At 39.4% G+C, this 23,251-nt stretch overlaps 1 protein-coding gene and 2 non-coding genes across 3 annotated transcripts in view; all 3 read right to left on the bottom strand.

Annotated features, from left to right (window-relative positions):
* Positions 1-23,251, bottom strand: part of EIF3A (eukaryotic translation initiation factor 3 subunit A) — a 37,081-nt gene that overhangs the window by 3,259 nt on the left and 10,571 nt on the right. The window contains exons 6-20 of the mRNA XM_045878950.2: positions 20,920-21,128; positions 19,206-19,377; positions 17,363-17,467; positions 16,893-16,991; positions 15,667-15,783; positions 15,220-15,405; positions 14,355-14,702; positions 13,821-13,925; positions 13,622-13,735; positions 12,220-12,342; positions 11,365-11,518; positions 10,208-10,392; positions 4,978-5,066; positions 3,645-4,333; positions 301-526 (exon numbers count right to left, since the gene is read on the bottom strand). Of these exons, the coding sequence (XP_045734906.1) occupies positions 301-526; positions 3,645-4,333; positions 4,978-5,066; positions 10,208-10,392; positions 11,365-11,518; positions 12,220-12,342; positions 13,622-13,735; positions 13,821-13,925; positions 14,355-14,702; positions 15,220-15,405; positions 15,667-15,783; positions 16,893-16,991; positions 17,363-17,467; positions 19,206-19,377; positions 20,920-21,128 (2,921 nt within the window). The remainder of the gene's footprint in view (positions 1-300; positions 527-3,644; positions 4,334-4,977; positions 5,067-10,207; positions 10,393-11,364; positions 11,519-12,219; positions 12,343-13,621; positions 13,736-13,820; positions 13,926-14,354; positions 14,703-15,219; positions 15,406-15,666; positions 15,784-16,892; positions 16,992-17,362; positions 17,468-19,205; positions 19,378-20,919; positions 21,129-23,251) is intronic.
* LOC123847264 (small nucleolar RNA SNORA19) lies at positions 16,116-16,244 on the bottom strand. Its single transcript, XR_006791503.1, has one exon. It is a non-coding gene; the product is annotated as a small nucleolar RNA SNORA19 (small nucleolar RNA).
* LOC123847265 (small nucleolar RNA SNORA19) lies at positions 17,128-17,257 on the bottom strand. Its single transcript, XR_006791504.1, has one exon. It is a non-coding gene; the product is annotated as a small nucleolar RNA SNORA19 (small nucleolar RNA).

Below are 23,251 nucleotides of genomic sequence, written 5' to 3' on the forward strand. Positions count from 1 at the left end.
TTGGTCTAGATTCATCAGCATAAAGCCACTCAGGCCAGAAGCAGCAAGTTAGAACTGTTACCGCTAATAAAAATCCAAGGGGCTTTTGATAGGGCTATAAAGCTGAGTAACTAAACCACAGGGGAAAGGCAATGGGCTGGCAAAGATACCTGTATAACTAAAGAGTCCTACCACCCAGTGTCAGCCTCACCTTCTCAACTTTATTAAGAGGGGACATTCAATTGAAGCACGAGGCACACCATTTCTCAAAGAGAATTTAAGAGAATCCTAACTGTAATTCCACAGAGTTCCAAAGCAAACCTAGGTCGTCGGAAGCGGTCCTCTCGATCCCCATCTCGCTCTCTGTCCCGCTCTCGCTCTCTCTCTCGGTCTCTTTCTTTCTCTGGGTCCTTGTCGTTTTCGTCACGATCTTGGTTTTCTCTCTCTCTCTCTTTTTCCCTATCCCATTCACGTTCTTCTGATGGTCTTGATTCTCGAGGTGGACCCCAACTCTCTTCTCTGGCTTTTTCTTTCTCTCTCCATCCACCTGTTTTTATTTTTATTTAAAAAAAAAAAGGCAAAAAAATTTTATACTCAAGAAACACAGATTAGTAACAATGAATATAGATCTGAATGTTGACATTAATAACACCACTGTAAGTGCTAATTTAAGACACTCCGACCTCATTTAAAAGAAAACTAAAGTTATCTTATTTTACAGAATCACCGGCTCCTATTTATGACTACCTATCACTGTTTTTCTAACATAAAGGGAAGAAGGAACATGTAGGATAAGGGAAATTTATATAGTCTGGGCTGAGTGTTCCATATGCTGAGATTTCAGATGTAAAATCTGTTCTGATGGTAAACAGACAACTCATTTTAAGCAAAAAACTTAAAGAGTCAGAGGTAGGAGCCAGATCTCTGAGAGAGCCCCAATTGTAATTTCATTCATATCTTTCATTTTCAAAAACCTTTATTACCAAAAACTTTCTTTTCATATTCTTGCCCTCCACCATTTACCACCCATGCAATCATGGAACAAAGATAAATCCTTCGACCAGTATCTCACACTTAGCCATGGGATGGCCCAAATCAATAAATGTCATATATATGCACAAAGAGGCCAAAGGGAACAGATTTAAACAAAAAATCTATTATGGGGTGCCTGGGTGGCTCAGTCGTTGAGTGTCTGCCTTCGGCTCAGATCACGATCCCAGGGTCCTGGGATCGAGCCCCACATCGGGCTCCCTGCTCAGCAGGAAGCCTGCTTCTCTCTCTCCCACTCCCCTGCTTGTGTTCCCCCTCTCGCTGTGTTGTGTCTCTGTCAAATAAATAAAATCTTAAAAAAAAAATCTATTACAAGGTTAATTACTATTGTCGCTAATATCTGTATTATCATGTGCCACAGCACTATTCTAAACCTTCTGTGTATATGAGCTCATTTAATCCTATCCATAGCTTTGAGCTAAACAGATCCCATACCTGCTAATTTACCTACTTGCTGAAATGTACTTGTAAACTGCTAACGTGAACACTCGGGCACTCTGTCACCCACAGACACGTGTAGAGCGATCAAATACTTTGAGTTGCCCACAGAGCATGTTCACAGTAGAGGTCGAAAAAGGCAACGCTTTGTCCTCTTGCTGCAGCTCTCATACTTTAAAACAAGTAACCCTTTTGGTGGTCTGTTGAGTGACAGGTTTTCTCATTTCTGTGCTTTTGTTGGTGATTTCAGTTTTTTTTTTAAGATTTTATTTATTTATTTGAGATAGAGAGAGCATGAGAGAGGGGAGGGTCAGAGGGAGAAGCAGACTCCCTGCTGAGCAGGGAGCCCGATGCGGGACTCGATCCTGGGACTCCAGGATCATGACCTGAGCCGAAGGCAGTCGCTTAACCAACTGAGCCACCCAGGTGCCCGGTGATTTCACTGTTTAAAATGGCCCTCAGGCACTGTGCTCAAGTGCTGTCTAGTGTCCCAAGCACGAGAAGGCAACGGATGTGTCTTCCAGGAAAAACACTCATGTTAGAGAAGCTTCATTCAGAAGTTATAGCGCTACTGGCCGTAAGTTCAATGTTAATGAACCAACAACATGAATTAAATAAGGTATCATTTTTTTTTTAATTTTATTTATTTATTTGAGAGAGAGAGAATGAGAGAGAGCAAGCACATGAGAGGGGGGTGGGTCAGAGGGAGAAGCAGACTCCCTGCTGAGCAGGGAGCCTGATGCGGGACTCGATCCAGGGACTCCAGGATCATGACCTGAGCCGAAGGCAGTCGCTTAACCAACTGAGCCACCCAGGCGCCCTAAATAAGGTACCTTTAAAACAGAAATGCACAAAGAAGGTGTTCACTGGTTGACAGAAATGCTGTGACCAGAGGCCTTATGAGGACCAAACCTATACTTCCCTTAGGAGCAATGGTTCAGTATTCATAGTGACTTTATATAAAACGTTTATCATGACGTAGTAAGAATCTACAACACTGTTCTCCCCATTTTACACAAGAACAGGAAAGACACACAACCAGACAGTGGAATGAACTCAGACCAGAAGAGACAGAAATATGGCACAGAAGGAAAGGAGGCTACTCGCTGAAATCTTCGTGTAGAATGGATTACTCTGGTTACTGCACCAAGACTAGACCTGGGAGTGGGAGAGCCTACGGGGACCAGCAGCAGCAAGAGTTCAAGGAAGGAATGATGGTGGCTCAGAGCCAAGTACGTGCAGAGAAGTGGGTGGATCTGAAGAACATTAAGAAGGTAGAACTGAACTAAACGAAACATTTAACATAAAAGGACGAAAGACGGCAAAGGAGAACTCCCAGACCCCTAGCTTATACAATCAGATGGACGGTGGTGGCCCTGAAGAGAAGCGTGTGGGTGAGAATTCAGTTTCGACAGGATGAATATGATGTGTCAGACACTTCTAGGTAGAAATGTGCTATGTGCAACATGCAGCTGGAAACATGGGTCTGAAGATAAGGAAAGAAGTCACCCAGAGAAGACAGCAACAGAAATCACAAACTTATATACAACTGCTCAAGAACAGTAAAATTTGAAAACATGAGCAAGCCCAAGACTGAGAAAGTAAGAAACTGAGCTCTTCCCATATAGTATAACCCCACCGTTGACAGAGGAGTGCAAGACAAATATTGAGTAAGTGGATTTTTTCAATATTTACATGAAAAGGCTGGTCTAGGACAGAACCAGAAGAACACCAATACTTAAGGGATGGGCATGGGAACAAGAGTCCTCGAAGAAGCAGTCAACAGGCAGAAGGAAAACAAAGTACACATCACTAAAGCAGAAAAGGGGGTAAAGTTCTTTAACTTCTTTTGGTGCGTGGGACATGGAAGCCAAGCTCCGTATATAAAAATCACTGCACAGATACCTAAGGAAAGATAAAAGACCAGTTTATCTGGAAACTAATAATAATACAGCCTGATCACTGTCCTACATAATTAAAATTTCACTTTTTCAGCTGAAGAGTAACTTTTTATTTAGATATCAAAATATAATCAGCCATTTGAGATGTCCCCTATTTGAAATAACCTGATTATCACCCTCAGAATAGTGATTAGCTCATGTAAGATTTCACTATTTGTAAGACACCTCAGATTCTATAAAGCATCTAAGCAGTTTTTCTGAATACCAGAATTTTACCTGGCTTGACAAACGGTCTCCAGGGACCAGGTCTTGAGTCATCACCCCTTCTCGGAATCCGATCATCATCCATGTTTCTCCAAGGCCCCCGGTCATCATCTGCACTGCGCCTAGAAATTCTGTCATCATCAGTACTCCTCCAAGGTCCTCGATCATCATCCAGCCCACGCCTGGGACCCCGGTCATCATCTATGCCCCGCCTGGGACCCCGATCATCGTCAGCATTACGCCAGGAAGACCGCTCATCATCTGCACCTCCTCGCCGTGGCCCCCGGTCCTCATCCATCCCACGTCTTGGTCCTCTGTCCTCATCAGCTGTTCGCCAGCTTCCTCTGTCCTCATCCAGTCCCCGTCTAGGTGGTCTATCATCATCCGCATGACGCCAGCTCCCCCTATCTTCATCACCAATTCGTCTGGGAGGCCTGTCGTCATCCATGCTCCGCCTGGGACCCCGATCATCGTCAGCATTACGCCAGGAAGGCCGGTCGTCATCTGCCCCACGGCGAGAGAACCGGTCTTCATCAAGACGTCTAGGACCTCTGTCATCATCCATGCCACGCCGGGGAATGCGATCATCATCTGGTCTAAGAGAAGACTCTCTCTCTTCCTCATCTCCCAAACGCCTTGGTCGATCTTCCTCTCTTCTGTGAGGCCTTTCCTCATCCCGCCCCTCTCCACGTCTCCACTCCCTACAGAGCAACAAGCCAAACATCTTTAAGAGTCCATTTTCTGAAAAGTACATGATCTTTTGGGGAATTATTTCACTCCCTTTTAAAAACCACTGCAGCCTAAATTCATTATTCCTAGTCCTGAAAGAATATGTGCTCCTAATAAAAAATAACACAATATAAAATCTTACATCAACAAATAAAGCAACTACCTTAAAAAGGTGTCTAATTGCACTTTATAAGAAGCATCCAATTTCTAAATCTATTACTATGACCTTTCAAAATTCAATTTCTGTATAGGACTTATGACCAACAATCTTGCCTATCATGAGCAGGCATTTTTAAAGGATGGTTCAAATCTACTTAATAAATTTAAAGGAAAAGGAAAATATGTTCTAGAACTGTTCATTCTTACTGTAATCTTAATAGTATTCAGTTAGGGAACAAAAAAATCTGAAGCATGTATTTGTCAAAATATTTAGAAAGTCAGTAATTACAGCACTGTTGAAGTAAACTATGAAAAACATTTCTGTAACAGACATGCATACAGTTCTTCACAATTCTCCTTTCCACACCTCCACAAAATAAACCAAACTTAAAACCTGCTATAAGGTATTATGTAGGGCCTATGACTAATCAACACTATTGTCCTTGACTCTACTTACTTCTCTGGTGGGCCTCTTCTCCATTCGGAATCTACTTCGGGTCCTTTCCTCCAGGTGCCTTCTGAATCTCTGTCTCCCCAGCGAGAGTCCTACATTCACCAAAGTTAATGTGAGGCACTACATGGCAACACTTACTACAATTACCGGTTGTTACGAAATGTCTTTGCACTTTACATCAATCTAAAGTCCTTAAATATAAACAAGTTTTAAAGTTGTTTCTTTTTTAGCCTTAAGTCAGAATGACAGTACAGTGAAACTGGCATTCTCATGTATCGAGTGGCTGTATAAATAAAATACCACCTGAAAGTAATCTGGGACCCCCCCCCCCAGAATTACTAAAATATCTACAGATCTCCTTTGACTTCAGATTTTCCTTTTGAGATTATGTGAAAACAGCTCAATGCCCTAAACGTACATTGCAGTGCCTACTAAACAGAGGTGGAACAAATGAAATGTCAAATGGGGGGTGGCTCAATTAACAGTTACTTCCCTCTTCAAAATACTATGTTGTCATTAAAAATTATGGAAAGGGTGTGGGGAGATAAACACCCTGCAAGCAGAAACGTAAACGTAGTACAGCCTTTGTAGAGAGCAGCGCACACAACGTTAATCACCAACACCTCTGACACAGCTTGACTGCTCGACAAACATAACCTGAGGCCACAATCAGCAATTAAGAATACTGTGGAAAATATGAAACAAGACTTAGGGCAGGGGTGGAAGGAAAAAGATAAAAATCTAACAAAGTTAACAATCCCAAGTAGATGAGTAAGAGGATCTTCACTTAAACTTCAGAAGTGTTTTGGAAACAAAACCCTCGAATAACAACTAGCGTTAAGAAGCAGTGAAGGGTAACAGCCAGATGGTAAGTCATCTGCCATCATAACTGACCCTGGATTCTTGTGGTGGAGGTTGTTCTAAGAGACTTTCCCAAGTGGACACCGTGGGAGAGAAAGGAACACAAATGTCAATGAAACTTATGGTCACTACAATGGAGGGACCAAGTTCCTCCCACTCTTCACACTCACCCTACAAATTAAACTCTGAACAAGGAATTCAAGTTATTAGAGGTTTTCATAGAACTAGCACCTCAAAAGAGATTTTTAGGGATGGCTATGATAGCTGTTAAACAAAAAGAATTCTAAAAAGTAACATGAGGGACACCTGAGTGGCTCAGTCAGTTAAGCGTCTGCTTTCGGCTCAGGTCATGATCCCAGGGTCCTGGGATGGAGCCTCACACTGGCTCTTTGCTTAGCAGAGAGCCTGCTTCTTTCCCTGCCTGCCACTCCCCCTGCTTGTGTGCTCCTCCCCCATGACAAATAAGTAAAATTAAAAAAAAAAAAGTAATACTATGATTGCCAAAAATTTTTAACTCAAATGATAAATCAAACAGAACAGGCCCTGCTAATAAACATATAAACTGAACAGGAATCTCAAGGAACCAGCTACAAAAGGATAAAGAGATGAAAAGAGTGAAACATTAAAAGAGAAAGAATAGGACTTTTAAAGGCAAATATAGACAACAGGAGAAAAAATTTCCATCAGCTAAAGAAATTTAATCTTCTCTAAGGTAAACAGATCGCATCCTCTGACTAAAAAGGCACAAGTGGCCAAAAAGGGTTAATGATAAAGACTATATACACTTAGGGGAGTAGACACAGTCTCAGTAAAATCTTTACACTCCCTTTACCCCAAGGATAGAGAAAATTCTGAAAGTTCCCAAGGAATAAAAGAGAGTATCTACAGAAGTAAGACTTTTATCAAGATCCCCTCCCATCCCCTGTGTACTAGGACAGTAAGCACTGTCTCGAAACTTCCGAGGGAGGATTTTGAAGGGACAAAATCATCACACAATTTTTCAACTGTGAGAAAAAAACAAAACCTCCTTTGAGACATACACAAAGACAGCCTGGAAAAAAAAAAACCTGAAAGGATATACAAAACCAACAAAAATGTATCTGCAAAGGAGAAGAGGTGACACAGTATAAACATATTTGATACTAAACAGTGTTTGCCAATATGGTTGTACAACTGTTAAGGAAGTCCTGAATAGAGAACATGTTTTAATGAGCTGGAAGTAAAAATGCTCCACTTATCCCAATGAAACAAAACTAAAGGCATGCTCAGAATTTTTTGTTCAGAGAAGACAGTTCTTAAAATATACAGTCTGTGAAGTTTAGATAAATTTTAAGAAAAAAATGGATGGTAATCACTAGAAGAATACAAAAAAAATGAACTGAGAAAAGTTCTTAAATTTGGCTTAAAGGAAAAGGTAGCAAGGACATGGAAGTAAATAAAAAGCTCTAAACTAAATGTTAAGAATAAAACCAAATACAGTCATTACCATGTTAAATGTGAATATATAAATCTAAAGATTCTCCAACTGAAAGGGAAGGGAGGAAGAGGGAGGCACAAAACAGAAACAAAAGGCTGAAAATGAACGAAAGGATGAATAGACATTTGCAAAAACTAAATTAAAAAAACAGAAACCGGGCGCCTGGGTGGCTCAGTTGGTTGAGCGACTGCCTTCGGCTCAGGTCATGATCCTGGAGTCCCGGGATCGAGTCCCGCATCGGGCTCCCTGCTCGGCAGGGAGCCTGCTTCTGCCTCTGACCCTCCCCCCTCTCATGTGCTCTCTCTCTCATTCTCTCTGTCTCAAATAAATTAAAAAATAAAAAATCTTAAAAAAAACAGAAACCCATAATCACAGCAAGTTACCTCCCTTTCTTCAGGATATGAAGCTCCCATAAATTAACAGAATGTAATAAATTAAAATAACACAACACTTCTGATTCCATACATACACAGAGAAATTTGTGCCCAACAGAAAAAGAATACACGTAACACATGTTTTAGGACACAAGGGGAGAATGTATTGAATTCCAAAAAATTAGAAATCATACAAACCAGGGGCGCTTAGGTGGCTCAGTCGGTTAAGCATCTACACTTGGTTTCAGCTCAGGTCATGATCCCAGGGTTAAATCAAGCCACATGGGGCTCAGCAGGGAATCAGCCTGTCCCTCTCCCTCCCCTTATGCCCCTTCCCCCACCAGCCAGGGTGCGCACACTCTCTCAAATTTATTTTATTTTTTTTAAAACAATCATATAGGCCACGTTCACTAATATTGAAGAAGTAAAAATAAAAATTAGCAACAAGAATAACAAAACCAAAAATCTATCCATATACATCTTAAAAAGAAATCAAAGAATAGCAGGTCCTCCAGTAAAGAGAATTGACACCAGTGTGGCAGAAAGGAATGGAGAAAGGCAGGCAAGAAATCCTCCAGCTACTCACCTCTTAACTTAAAAAAATAAGTATCTTGGGGCGCCTGGGTGGCTCAGTCGGTTAAGCGACTGCCTTCAGCTCAGTCATGACCCTGGAGTCCCAGGATCGAGTCCCGCATCGGGCTCCCTGCTCGGCGGGGAGTCTGCTTCTCCCTCTGACCCTCCCCCTCTCATGTGCTCTCTCTCTCATTTTGTCTCAAATAAATAAATAAAATCTTAAAAAAAAAAAAATAAGTATCTTAAGGGGGAACATGGGCACATCCAAGGGAAAACAAAGAACATGCAGATAACGTCACAGAAACATGGTAAGGCATCAAACTAGCTTGGAAGGGATAGAGTATATAGGTGACTAAGAGGAAAATGGTGACAGATGAAGTTGATGATGGAAAGCAGCAAACTAGAAAAGCCTGGACTGCTAAGGCAGGTTTTACCTTTGGCTAGAAGTACTGAGTACCAACCAAAAGGAAGATGTGAAACACAAGAGCAGGTACAACGATCAAATATGCGTTACAGGGGAAAAAAAAAAATCAAGCAGACCACAATGTAGAGAAGGTCTAAAGCTGGGGAAGATTATAATCAGAGAAAATAGTAAGGAGACCAGTAAATAATACAGGCAAAAGGAAATTCTGAATTAAGGCAGTAATGTAGGAACAGAAAGGAGAGGAAGGAGTAGATTCAAAACTCCATGATTAAGTGGGTTAACGGTGTCACCAATCAGAAGCAGGAGTTAGAGACACAAGATAATCAGAGACACAAGATAAAGGAGGAAACACAGGTCAGTTTTGGACATGTGTGCATATTAATTAAAAATAAATATTCAAGGGCGCCTGGGTGGCTCAGTCGGTTAAGCAGCTGCTTTCGGCTCAGGTCATGATCCTGGAGTCCCGGGATCGAGTCCCGCATCGGGCTCCCTGCTCAGTGGGGAGTCTGCTTCTCCCTCTGACCCTCCCCTCTCTCATGCTCTCTGTCTCATTCTCTCTCTCAAATAAATAAATAAAATCTTTAAATAAATAAATTAATTAATATTCAGAGCAGCATTTGAATCATAGGAGTATTTTTTTTTTTAAGATTTTATTTATTCATAAGAGACAGACAGAGAGAGGCAGAGGGAGAAGCAGGCTCCCCGCTGAACAGGGAGCCCGATGCGGGACTCGATCCCAGGACCCTGGGATCATGACCTGAGCCGAAGGCAGACGTTTAACCATCTGAACCACCCAGGCACCCCATGGGAGTATTGTTAAAATGCAGATTCTAATTCAGGTCTGACATTGGGCCTGAGATTCTGCATTTCTAGCAAGCTCCCAAGAGATGGTCAATATTCATTACTGGTCCACCAGACCCATCTTTGAGTACTAAGAAGTTAGACAACTCACATCATCCTCTGAACTCACAGTAACCCCCTTTAAGGAAAATAGAACAGTCCTTCTTCCATATACTAAAGAATGTTCTTTTGTCAAATACTGAAGTCTTAGAAGACTGAGACTTCATTCTTATAGAGAAGATTTCTAAAAGGAAGCCTAAAATCCCAGCTCTGCTAAGGTAAGTCTAATTTTCCCCCCTTAGGAACCTATATTTGGGAAGACAAAGTAATACCAGACTTTAAGAGATAAATGCAACCAATTTAAAACACCAAGCCCAGACACTGACATGTGCAGAGGTATATGGATCATGCACGAGAACTGGGTGACAAACACATCGCATAAAAACAGAGTAACTGGGCGCCTGGGTGGCTCAGTTGGTTAAGCGACTGCCTTCAGCTCAGGTCATGATCCTGGAGTCCCTGGATCAAGTCCCACATCGGGCTCCCTGCTCAACGGGGGGTCTGCTTCTCCCCCTGATCCTCTCCCCTCTCGTGCTCTCTGTCTCTCACCCTTTCTCTCTCAAATAATAAATAAATAAATAAAATCTTAAAAAAAAAAAAAAACAAAGTAACTCCTATACTCACCTTTCTAGAAAGTGGATCATCACCAAGCCTTCTCTCTTCCTCTCTGCGCCGTTCCCTTTCTTCAATTTCCAGCTCTCTTTGGCGTTTTTTCCTTTCTACTTCTTCTAATTTCTTGACCCTCTCCTGATACTCTCGTAGCTCTTCCTCGCGTTTGGCCCGTTCGGCACGCTCTCTCTCTTCACGCTCTGTATAACAAATTAGAGTTATAAAGTATGCCTCTACCTGCGTCTTTTCGCTCTTGCTAGGTCTAGTTTGCTGGTATTGAACAGGCAGCATAAAGTAGAAGGAAAATTTTTTTTTATATTTTAAGTAGTTTACATCAGCTAAGGGGCAGAAGATATTCAAGTAAAACAAGTATGCCACTCAACACGAATAGTTTTGTAATGATAAGAAGATACCTGAATCCTTCCCCAGCTCCTGAACATCTGCGATTTCCAGATAAAGAATCATTTGACAGACTTCATCTGGCACTGTTCCTCAATAAATATTACTATTACATAAAATACAGTGATAAAAATCAAGAAGTGATACTACTTTTTAAGAAACACCAAAAATATGGAAATAAGCTGGTAGAGGAAATAACATCCTCACCTATAACAAACTTTAGGCAACTAAAAACTAAGTTCTAGTTAGTTGCAGTTAAGAAGCCAATGATCCAGAACGCCTGGGTGGCTCCCAGTCGGTTAAGCGTCTGCCTTCAGCTCATGTCATCGCATCATCGCATCGGGCTCCCTGCTCAGCGGGGAGCTTGCTTCCCTCTCCCTCTGCTGCTTCCCCTGCTTGTGAACACGCTCTCTCTCTCTCACAAATGAATAAAATCTTTAAAAAAAAAGAAGCCAATGATCCTGGTTCCTTGTTCCTGTATTTTCTGAATATGACTGCTATATTTAAATTTTTTTTTAAAGATTCTATTTATTTATCTGACAGAGACAGAGACAGTGAGCATGAACAGGGGGAGGAGCAGAGGTAAAGGGAGAAGCAGACTCCCCACTGAGCAGGGAGCTGGATGTGAGACTTGATCCCAGGACCCTGTGATCATGACCTGAGCTGAAGTGAGATGCTTAACCGACTGAGCCACCCAGGTGCCCTGAATATGACTGCTATAAACTGAATATCAACCTTGCCTTATACTACCTCCAATCTTGGTCTATAGATACCTTTTAGCATTTGTTCTTCCGCCCTCCTCTGTTCCTCCTCTTCTTTTTCTCTATGGTAGGTTATTCTGCGTTCTTCTTTACGTTGCCTTTTACGTTCTTCCAAGCGATTATGCCTTTCTTCTGCTAATCGCTCCTCGAACTGTTTAAGCTTTTCCTATTAACAGAATGTATAACAAAACAAAACAAATCAAAAATTTTGAAGAGCTATGGACTAATTAAATTTGAAGTTTACCAAAGTGCTGCAAATTTCTTAAAACCACAGAAGCAGCTTTCAAGTACAAAAACTTCCAAATGGGGGTGCCTGGTGGCTCAGTCCGTTGGGAATTTGACTCTTGGTTTCAACTCAGGTCATGATCTCAAGGTCGAGATTGAGCCCCACGTCAGGCTCTGCACTGGGTGTGGAGCCTGCCTGAGATTCTCTCTACCCCCCACCTCCATAAATAAATAAAATCTTTAAAAATTTCCAAATGACTGGAGTTTTTTCATGTCAAATTTTTTACATTTTAATTTGTTGACAGCTATTTTCTACACCTAGTGGATTTGCTATATAAAACAAATCGAAGGATTAAATTAGAATTTAAGAGCAAGACACTTTGACCTTTCTAAATCAAACAGTAAACAAAAACTTGTAACAAAAGTAAATTTGATGCAGTCCACTTTCACCTTCAGAAAAATTTGTTTATAGCGTGGCTGACTGATTAATAGCCTATGTTTTCAAGAACCTTTCTACTGAAATATTACTCGAATGATCACTACAAAGGGTCAAGACAGAATGTACCACTGTGTTAAAGAAGAACCTTAAGGCAAAACTAAAAAGCTCATGAATAAATGTTTCCCTGAAATCAGTAACTTCACCTCATAAACAGACTGTCGTGCAGCCTTGAGTCGCATTACAAATAAATCTCTGTCTTCAAGCATTCGTGACATTCGATTCTTATGTTCAAGAGCCTTTTCGCGTTCTAGTTGCATGGTAGTAATCTGCAAATACATAATATGAAGTTAAATTTCAAAGGATTCATTATCTGATTAATTTACTCTTAATTCCTGACAGATATTCTTGAAGAGTGACAAGCAGCTCCTCTGCCCTTTCCATCTTGCCATAAACATGGAAGACTTACTATCATCTATGCCCACATGTTCCTAGAAAAGCAATCGGGGACAGAAGATGGATAAAGGAGTCCTGAGGGGCATCTATAAGAAACTTTTTATTTAGGCCCAAAAGTACTACAAATTTTTATAAAAGAAAAACTGTAACGTATACAGTAAAATAAAATACCTCAGAAGCAATAAGCACTATGGTTTAACGGTAAGATATTTTCTCCCTTAAAGAAAACTGGAGGTTAAAGTAGGGTGCACTACTGATTTAAGGAGGCTTTTCCCTTTGCACTCCAAGGGGAAAAAGGAAGGCTTCAGGGCAAAGACTACAGCAGATCATCTCAAGTACTTTATTTGGTCTACATTCTTGGTTCCCTAATTTTACATATTACCACAAAAATTCTAACGTCTAAAAAAATGGGAGGAACTGGCAAACGAAGCCCAGAATGACAACACTCCAATGCAACCAAGAGGCTGCATTCCCCACACCAGTCCCCACAGATGTGCTATCTGTAGTTACTTTTTATTTTTAACCAGAGGGAGCCACTAGTTTTTAATCACAAATTTGGCCACTACATGCATTTGCAAACCTTGCTTTTGAATAATTAGGTAAATATAATATATACTAACAAAACTACAGAAGCAACTGCCTAGTCACAAAGACCATGTATTGTGTGGCTCTATTTATATAAAAAGTCTAAAAAATTGGCAAATCTACAAAGACAAAGAAGATTGCTGATCGTAGGAGGCCAAAGTGGTGGGGGAGGAAACGGGGAATGACTACCAATGGGTATGGAGCTTCTTTTGGGGTACATCTTAAAATTAAATGGCTGTGCAATTCTGTAAATGTACTAAAAACCATGAACTATACAGTTTAAATGGGAGAACTGTATGGCATGTGAATTATATCCCCATAAAGCTGGGTTGTTTCTTTTTTTTAGTGAACTTTTCAGCTGCCCTTTGTATTTTACAAGTTTCATTTTTTAATCTCTATTGTGAAAATTTCTATCTGCCCACCAATCTGTTGGTACATAGCCATTAAAGCACCATTCCTGGCAAAGGAACACAAAATAATCAGTTTTGAAACCATGGCCCAATTATTGGCAGAGGATGTAATTATAGTTTACAGTCTATAAATGTTACAGTTAAATGAAAACCTTACTCTTTCTTCTTCCTGTTGTTCCCACAGATCCATGTCTTTAATCCTCTGTTCTTCATAAGCACTCTTTATCAACGGGATTTCCTCCAGGCGTTTAGCTCTTTCAAAATAGTCAATCTGAATGACATGAAAACAAATGTAGTTTAAAAAAAATTTGTTAACCTGGCATGATAAAAGTTTACCAACCAGTTCTTTCATCTACCTTCTTTTCTTGATTCTTCAGGCGTTCCTGAAGTTCCTTCTTTTCTTTCTCCAGTTGTTCAACCTGTTTAGCCATGATGAAATCCGGGTCCAATTCTTCAAGATCCTGAGAAGTATTACAAATGCACAATCACTAGTAAGAATATAAGAGAAATGTGTATGGAAATGTGATTTTTCTAAAATCAAAACCTAAATTACTTTCTACACAATGAATAAATGCTCACAATTGGTAAACTTAAGGCAACGTAAAAATGCTTTACAATAGCCGTATTTCCACTTCCATGTAGGGAAAACAACATGACCTTAACATCTACTTCTCATTCCTCTAAACTGCATGTACCCAACTCCATTTTAACAACGGTTAAAAACTGCGGAGCCATTAAAAACAAATGTTTACTTCATAGATTACAGTTAATGAATCAGCTGTACCAAAGGGAGTGAAAATAACCAGACAACCCAAAGTAATCCATAAACGGTAAAAGACCATGCTTCTGAGATTCAGATTAAAGTTGTTAAGAAGGAATGTGCTACATACTTCAATATCAATATCTTTGAATGCTTTGGCACCCAGTTCTGTTTTCTTGATCTGCTCCAAACGCTCACGGACAGTTTTCTTTTTAATTTGTTCATGTTCCTGTAGGATGCGCTCCTTCTCCCTCTCCTTTGCCTCCTGTCGCAGCCTCTCTTCTTCAGCCTTCCGTACTTTCTGGAGCTCAGCTTCCCTCTGCTCCAATTCTTCTTTCTCACGCTGAATATTCAGACTCTCAAGGCGCTCTTTCCTTTCCTCAATTGTCTGACGGCGAGCCAGGATACGCTGATGCTCTTTTCGTGAATTTTTAAGGTATGCAGTAACAGCCAACTGATGCTGTTCTTCTTTCTCTTGCTTCAAAGACAAATGCATTTTAAAAAATTCTTTTGTGACACACCATATTAGGCATCAAATAATTACTAAATAATCCTGATGCATTACCCATGTGTCGGCATTTAGGAACAGGAGATGATGTTATTCGAGCTACTAGTTCCCAGCACCAAATACTATGACCTAAACAGTCTTCTATTAATAGGAGTGACATAGCTAAAGAACCTTTATTTCCTAGGTCAAATTTTCTCTGCACCAAATCTACTTAAGTGTGCAAGCCAAGGGGAAATGCCAACAGAGCACACAAACAAGAAAAGAACTTAAGCAGAAAGGAAAAACCCAAGCATAATACTCCCTAAAGGGGATTGGGGGGGGGGCGTCATATGTGTAGTAGGTATAATACCAAAACTAGCAAATACAACTAAATAGGAATTATATAATAAGCCCATTTTATCAGACTCGTCTCAAACCTTTTTGTGCAAGACATAGAATAAGGGCCCCTCAAAAATTCTGTAGGTCATTTTCCCCTAAAGATACATACCAATATATGAGCTGGCTTAATGACTTCAAGTGCCTTTGCAAGTACTGAGGACATGGCTGTCAGCTGATTTCTTATCTGTTCTGAAGGCATGCTTTGCAAATGAGGACCAATTGGAGCATCTTCTCGAGTAGCATAATTCAAATCAGATCCAAAACTAAGTGTCCGAGAAGTGTGGTCAATACGAACCTTTGAGAATTAAGTAATATCATCAATAATTATATCTATACATAAACATGAAATCATTCTAGGAATGTATGACTTTTGATAAAAAATTTCAACTGATTATGAGGGGAAAAAAACTAAGAATGATAAATACAAAAACCAGAAGATTCAGTCAATACAACTTTAAAATGGTGCCACTAAACCAAAAGCTGAGCAACAAAGGACATAATATGTGTTTTTTAGTTCTTAAAGGCCTTCCACCTCAGTGTCCCTTCTGGCACATACCTGCAGGTCACAGTGCCTCGCTGCATCTACTATAGCCCGTTCCAGTTGGAAAGCATCAACAAAAGGAACCAGAGAAGTCAAACGAGAAAACTCAATGCTCTGATAAATTTGTGCCACCTGCATAAGAAACACAAGGTTAGTAACAGCTATCATTTATTCAGCATTTTTTTGTGCAGTCTTACACAAGTATGAGAAGTAGAAATTATGTCCATTTCTCAGAGAAAAGAAACTGAAGCTCAGAGTGTCAACACTACATTGCTGAATCTGGAATTCCAATTCAAGGCTATCAACCCCAAATGCTATGCTTTGAACCATCACATTATACCATTCCTCAGAAGCATAAGCCTTTCAAATCCTAGTTCTATAAAACAAAAAGCCCTGAATGGCCACATATTTGTAGATAAAGACCTGCTACTTACCTAACTGATCTGAACGCTTTCAATAAACTTATTTGTCTGAAGGAGACTGGCAGCATTACTATTTAGTTATACTGCTAATTAACCTTCAACTATTTGTATAGCACATAAGAAATAACACTGCTCACATATACAAGAGAAGCAGGCCAATGAAATGTGCACAAATACTGCAAGTTAACATTATCAGAAAAGCCCCCTCCCAATGAAACAAATGGAAGACAAAACAGGAACACTGAAGTCATTATAAACTATAATCTTCAAACTTACAGAAGTCAGACTAAAATATGTTAAAAGACTAACAGTAACTACTGTAAGAGAAAAGGCTTTCCCAGTCACTACTGGTAGGAGGGTTCATTAACTGAATCTTGAAGAGCTATTAAAGCTTTAAATGTGTAAGCCCTGTGACTAATTTCACTTCCTAGATGACAGAAAGCCACAGAAGTATGCAAAGATACATGTATGCAAATGTTCACTGCTGCAACATTTTCTAATAGCAAAAAAAACCCTAGTAATACACTTCCATCAAAAGAGTCTGAATAAATGAATCACAGTACCCTTTGGACAATGTAACACCACAAAGGTATTAAAAGGAGTAAAACAGATTTGCATTATGTCAATGAGGAATAATGTACAAAGATGGTGTTTGATAAAGGAGAAAGAAGCAATTACAAATTACATAAAATAACTGTTTTTCAAATCAAATAAATAGTAAGACTAATTTGGTAAGGATAGAGTTTGGTGAAGGGTTCACTCCCTAGTGATTCCAAAATTTTTTCGTGTTGTGATAAAAACAATCAAGGGGAGAAATACCTGCTGCAGAAGACGGAGTATGGTGTTGTTTTGCAGCTGTGGAACATACTGCTGCAACTCTGGTTCCTTTTCAGGTTGGTCCCGAACCCAATTCAGAACCTGCACAGTCCAGTATGTTAAAAAAATAATTATACTTTCTAAGTAACATTTAAACATTTGTGAAACTTTTCTAAATTTAAACATATAAAAACATCACACAGTGCAGGGAAATACACAAATACAAAGCTATACGGAGGCTTGTCTGAAGGTGACTGACAGCAATGGCTAAATTAGTCATGCTGCTAATTTACCTCCAAAGGTTTATTTAGCACATCAGAAATATCTTTTTTCTTGATGTAAAGAAAAAAAGATAATGAAATGTGCACTGAATTCAAACATATAAAACAATACTTCTCTCTCAATATAAATATGAAATAGCAAAAGGGCCAGCTATATGGTAGTATAACCAAAACTAAAAAACAAAGTCTTACCTTTGTGACTCTCTCACAGAGTTTTAGTGGGTTAAATTCTACTTCCAGCCAATTGTAAAGGTCTTTCACTTCAGGGACAACATACTGTAGTACGTTGAATCTAACCTACAATAAACAGAAGGTTTAATTTGCTGAAGGAAATTTTCCAACTAGATTTCCAAGTGAACTGAGTATAAGTAAGAAAAATAGGGGATTGGAAATCTGGAAAACGTCTGAAAAACTGGCCTCAACTCTCTTTAAATTCATCAGAGGAATTCAAAGGAAAACTATGTTTGGGTCTCTAACCCCAAATTATGCATCTACCTACAGTGCAAAGTCCCCCAAGAGCTTAATAAGGATATAAAAACTCTAACTCAACATGATCAATGATATTTACAAAGACAACTCATGTAGGGTGCCTGGGTGACTCAGTTGATTAGGCGACTGCTTTCAGCCCAGGTCATGATTCGGGAGTCCCAGGATCCAGTCCCACATCGGGCTCCCAGCTCAGCAGGGAGTCTGCTTCTCCCTCTGACCCTCTCTCCTCTCATGCTCTCTCTCTCTCTCAAATAAATAAATAAAATCTTAAAAAGAAAAAAAAAGAAAAAGAAAAAAAGACAACTCATGTATACAAGCTAATTTATTACCAGTAATAAATAAAATACCACAGCTTACAAGTAACTATCACACAGAAATCACCACAGCAACACTACAGTACATGTAAGATTTTTTTTAAGATTGATTATTTATTTGAGAGAGAGAGCAAATATGAGCGGGGGAGGGGCAGAGGGAGAAGCAGGCTTCCTGCTGAGCAGGGAGCCAGATGTGGGGCTGGATCCCAGGACCCTAAGATCGTGACCTGAGCCAAAGGCAGATGCTTAATGACTGAGCCACAGAGGCGCCCCAATAAGATGTTCTTGTACAGAAATGATCGAAGAAAAAACAGCTACATTCAACATGTAAATAAATCTCACAAATATAATGGTAAGAAAAAGAATTTAACATATTATTGCATATATATAGAACTTAAATCTCATACAAAGTACACAGGCAAACTAATATGAGGTGTTACACATCAGGGCAGTGGCTACTGGGGGGGTGGGGAGTGGTGACTAGAAACTACCTTATGAGAATTTACCCAATTATATTTATGATTTATATTCTTATATGGGACTAGAACTCAGCTAAGGGTGCCACTGCATAACGTTTCTTAAAAGGAGACAAAAAAGTGGCCTAATTTCATAAACCTCAAAACTGCCCATAACTAAATCTTACCTTACCTTAGCTATAAACATTCTAGAATACCTAATGCATGTGGACCTTTATCCTTCCCATGTTGGGACTGCTAACCTAACAAGAGACTAACTGAAGGGACACAGCAAGACTTGCAAGCACAGGAGTGTGTTCCCATTCAGACCTATTTAGTCACAAGACTGAGGCAAACAACCGCAGATCCTATCCCCACACACGAACACTCTATCTCCAATACAAAATGGGTGCATGACTGATGTTCCACATTTCTTGAATACTTCCCCTTATAAATGCCCTTATATCTGTATTGAAATTAGCTGTGGTTTAAGCATTCAAATAAAATTCTCCCAGCTCTAATTTTATTCCTATCAAGAAATTATTCTAGATTCTCCATTTAACATCCCTTCTCCAAAGAGGAAATATGCTAAGATAGGCTCAGTCAGCTAATCTATTGACCTGACTTCAACCGGTACCCTTCTTATAAATTTCTACACATATCTATGGGTACAATGAGGACTCAAACTAGTCCATCAGAACCACCTGGCATGAATTATAAAATCTGACCATAAAGTTTTTTATTCTGAGCTGTAAGAATGCTCAAACTTATACCAACCATATCATTAATAAGGCCAATTCGTGTTGGTGGGGCTTGAAGACCTAGCAGTGTTGCAAGGCGACGTTGCTTTTCGACTATAATGCCGTCCATATCCAGAAGTCGAGCAATATCAGTACGCTCAGGAGTAATAGGGATAGAAAGAGTGGCCAAAAGGACTCTGGTAGACATTCTGGAGAAAAAATTATAAATCTGTTAAGTTCATAAATGTCACCTGATTTAAAAAAAAAACCACTTCTTTAATTGTCTGGTAAGATACGCCAGTGACAGAATATGTGCGCCATATTGGCGGACTGTATTCATATAGGTTATTCATCAAAACAGGAAATGAAGAGAAATGAACTGTGCTAAAACGAATACCTGGGAGAAGCCAAACTTCACCCACCCACTTACTGTCAATATTTGCCAGCTACAGAAAAAGGCTGTGGGTTTAAAACGTAGAATAGGTACATTTGTATACCCGATGCTTCCTTAGAAAAACAATTAAGGCAGCTTTAAAAATTGAGGAAAAAAAATGACATGAATAAAGGGGAAAAACTTACAAGGATCATAAGTGAACATGACTGGGGGGTTGGGGGAGCGAAGGATTCGTGGTGGGGCTAAATCTTAGCTTCCTTAGAACACAAGAGCAAAGTCAGGTTGAATTCAGAGCACTATAGGACATTAAGGATAGTGGGCTCTGGAGCACAAGGGTCAAGAGTTAGAATCTCAGCTTCACCATTTCCAGGACTGGAACCTAAGGCAAGATACTTAATTTTCTGAGTCAGAATGCTGTTGTAAAGATTAAGCAAATTATGTACATAGAGTTAAACAGTCTAATGTTTATTATTATAATACTGTTATTACAGCATTTTCTAAAGGGACAGTACAGAAGTACCTTAAAGGAACCCAAGTTTGTTTTTTTAATCTCAGACATGGATTACATAAAGGACAGTGAATGACATAATGAACATGGATGGTCCCTAAGAGTTTCAAAGAAAATATACTAGGAAAATTCATTTAGTTGGTTCCTATAATTGCTGTAGAGCTAAAAGAAAAACAATTTGGTGTACATAATTCTACTAGAGGCCAAAATAACATGATCTGCCAGTAAGAGAAAAAAGTGTGGTCTGCAAGCTCCCTGAGTCCAACTGAAACATACTAAAAAAAACGAACATGATTGAAAGAAAACACACTGCATGTATTGTTAAAAAAAATAATAAAGTGGTTTTTAGACTGCTAGGTTATAGACCCCTTCTCTATATTCAAACACACACTCAGTTATATTTTATAATCAGGGGAAAAAGTGACTTGATGGCAGCAGTTATTTCTTTAATTCTCTTGTTTGTCTTAAGACTAGATTTTAAATACCGTATATGGATAGAAACCTCATACCATAACACTGTCTTTCCTAATATTCGATTTTCTCAATCAGGTTTTTGGCAGAGTTGGTTATCAGACAAAAGACAGTTACTTGAAGACCAAGAATACTACCAGAGAACAACCATGTCTGGAGACACTTCTGACAGTGAAAAGTGGAAGAATTACTGCCAGCATCCAGTGGGTGTACCAGGGATGCTGCAAAACATCCTAAGTGCAGTCCCCCACAACAGTAAATTATCCAGCCCCAAATGTCAATGGTGCAGAGGTTCAGAAACCCTAACCTGGAACCATGCCATTTAGTAGAAGGTATTTATTTCATAATTTCAGTATTATTTGACTGTAACATTCTTACCTTTGCATCTCTTCTTGTGTAAGATTCTTTCTCATTTCTCTGGATAAATGGTAAAGACGATGGAGTGTAGATGCATGAAAAAGAGCATTTCCAGATTTCCAAAACACAGTTGAGACTTTATTATAGTAATTTGCCATCAACTGAGGTTTAGGTGGTTTTTTAGACAAGGTGAATAGTCCATGAATATCTTCCACAGCTTTGAATGCTTCCTAAAATTAGTAGTATAAATTAGTATAAATTAGTCACTGCATTCTAAACAAACAAAAAAGTCTAATCCAAATCTCTTTATGACACCTAAAACATTTTGTTACTGAATTAAAAAAAAAAAGGAAGAATTCCTTTATGTGTGGTTCCTTTTATTCATCTATAGTATCTATTTCAGAAAACTGCCTTGATCACAAAAATACTAAAGCCTTAAACTTCTTCAAATTAAGATAGAACACTTTAAAAAAAAAAAATGCATTGCCCTTTCAGCCACAACATGCGACTCCACTCAGTCCAGTTCAAGATGCTAATGAGCTTCAGGGCTGGTGCTCAAAAGCAGCTTTTAAAGTAGGTAAGATGTATCTGAACATGTGCCAACTAATATAAATAGAATAGAGGCTTTTACTTTCTTTGTCCCTTTCACAGTAGTAGCAAGGGTGAATTTTAAGAAGGTACCAAATATCTGTAAGAATATCTATCGGCCCCAGAGAATTTTGTAAAATTCCATTTTATTATTTAGTCTTTCTACCAACCAGCCCCTGCCTGAAGCCTGACATAACTAGATTAGCTACAACTATCTTGACAACTTTGTCAACTGTGCTTTAATTTGCAAAGGTTATTTTTAAATCCCAATCTTTTGACTGTCCTCAAGATGTTTCAAAGTAAACTTCTAAAAATTTGGTTTTGTATGCTTACAAATTTTTCCACAACAGATCATTTTAATGATTAAATGCGATCCTTTTGACAGAAAACAGATCAATGGATTCTTAAGGATCAGGGTGGGTTTAATTGCAAAGTGGCAGAAGGGAGTTTTGAAGAAATGTTTTACATCCTGATTATGATGGTGACTGCATTTTTCAAATTTCAGGGTGAGTTTTGCTAAATGTAAATTACACTTTAATAAATGTGACTTAAAAAAAGTTTTTTTTAAGTGCATCATTATCACACTACTTGGAAGAATGTGTAAGAAAAAAATCTGGAAGGACATAAAACACAATATAGAGGTTATTTCTGAGTAATAAGATAACGTGTGAATAGTTTCTTCTATTTATCCACTTGTTCTATAATGAGCATGTTTGTCTTCTATAGGACCTCTTTTTCCTCATTATTTCATCAGGTAGTGTTTTTTTGTTTTGTTTTTAAAGATTTTATTTATTTATTTGAGAGACAGAGAGCATGAGAGGGAGGAGGGTCAGACGGAGAAGCAGACTCCCTGCCAAGCAGGGAGCCCGATGTGGGACTCGATCCAGGGACTCCAGGATCATGACTCGAGCCGAAGGCAGTCGCTTAACCAACTAAGCCACCCAGGCGCCCCATCAGGTAGTGTTTTAAGGGTGTCCCTACAGAAAGGAAAATATTTTGAAGAGCAGGAAATCACAGTTTCAATTGGCTAAAAAACTTCCAATCTTCTTCCTCTTTAATTTCAAGTAGATTTTTCTTTTGGTCAAAAATTTGAAAGTTTTGGGCGCCTGGGTGGCTCAGTTGGTTGTGGCTCAGGTCATGGTCCTGGAGTCCCGGGATCGAATCCCACATCGGGCTCCCTGCTCAGCGGGGGGTCTGCTTCTCCCTCTGACCCTCTTCCCTCTCATGCTCTCTCTCATTCTCTTTCTCAGATAAATAAATAAAATCTTTAAAAAAAAAAAAAATTGAAAGTTTCAAGTCAGGACTACAAAATCACGTGAAAATATCTTTATAGAACGCTTTTTTTTCCCTAAGATTTTATTTACTTATTTAAGAGAGAGAGGGAGAGCAGCAGACTTCCCACTGAGCAGGGAGCCCGATGTGGGACTCGATCCCAGCACCCTGGGATCATGACCTGAGCCGAAGGCAGACGCTTAATGCAGACGCTTAACCAACTGAGCCCCCTTCGTGGAATTCTTAACAAAAAAAGCCTAAGTGGTTGGCAAGTCTCCCAACACCACCGAGATTTCCAATGCAGGCTCTTCCCCACATGTTTACTAAGCCAAAGCAACACTAAGAAGTCTAGGAGACAATCTAGTGCAGCGTTTCTCCCACATCACAGTAAAGGGACAAGCTGTTTTTTTAAATTTCCAACCTATTGCTGCCAATATTTTTATGAAATACAGCAAAATTATTACGAAAATAAATTGAAAGACAAGCTCAGTTT

This window comes from Mirounga angustirostris, unplaced genomic scaffold, assembly GCF_029215605.1.
Source record: "Mirounga angustirostris isolate CCGP_5_RB_7025 unplaced genomic scaffold, mMirAng1.0.hap1 SCAF_6, whole genome shotgun sequence".
Taxonomy (NCBI): domain Eukaryota; kingdom Metazoa; phylum Chordata; class Mammalia; order Carnivora; family Phocidae; genus Mirounga; species Mirounga angustirostris.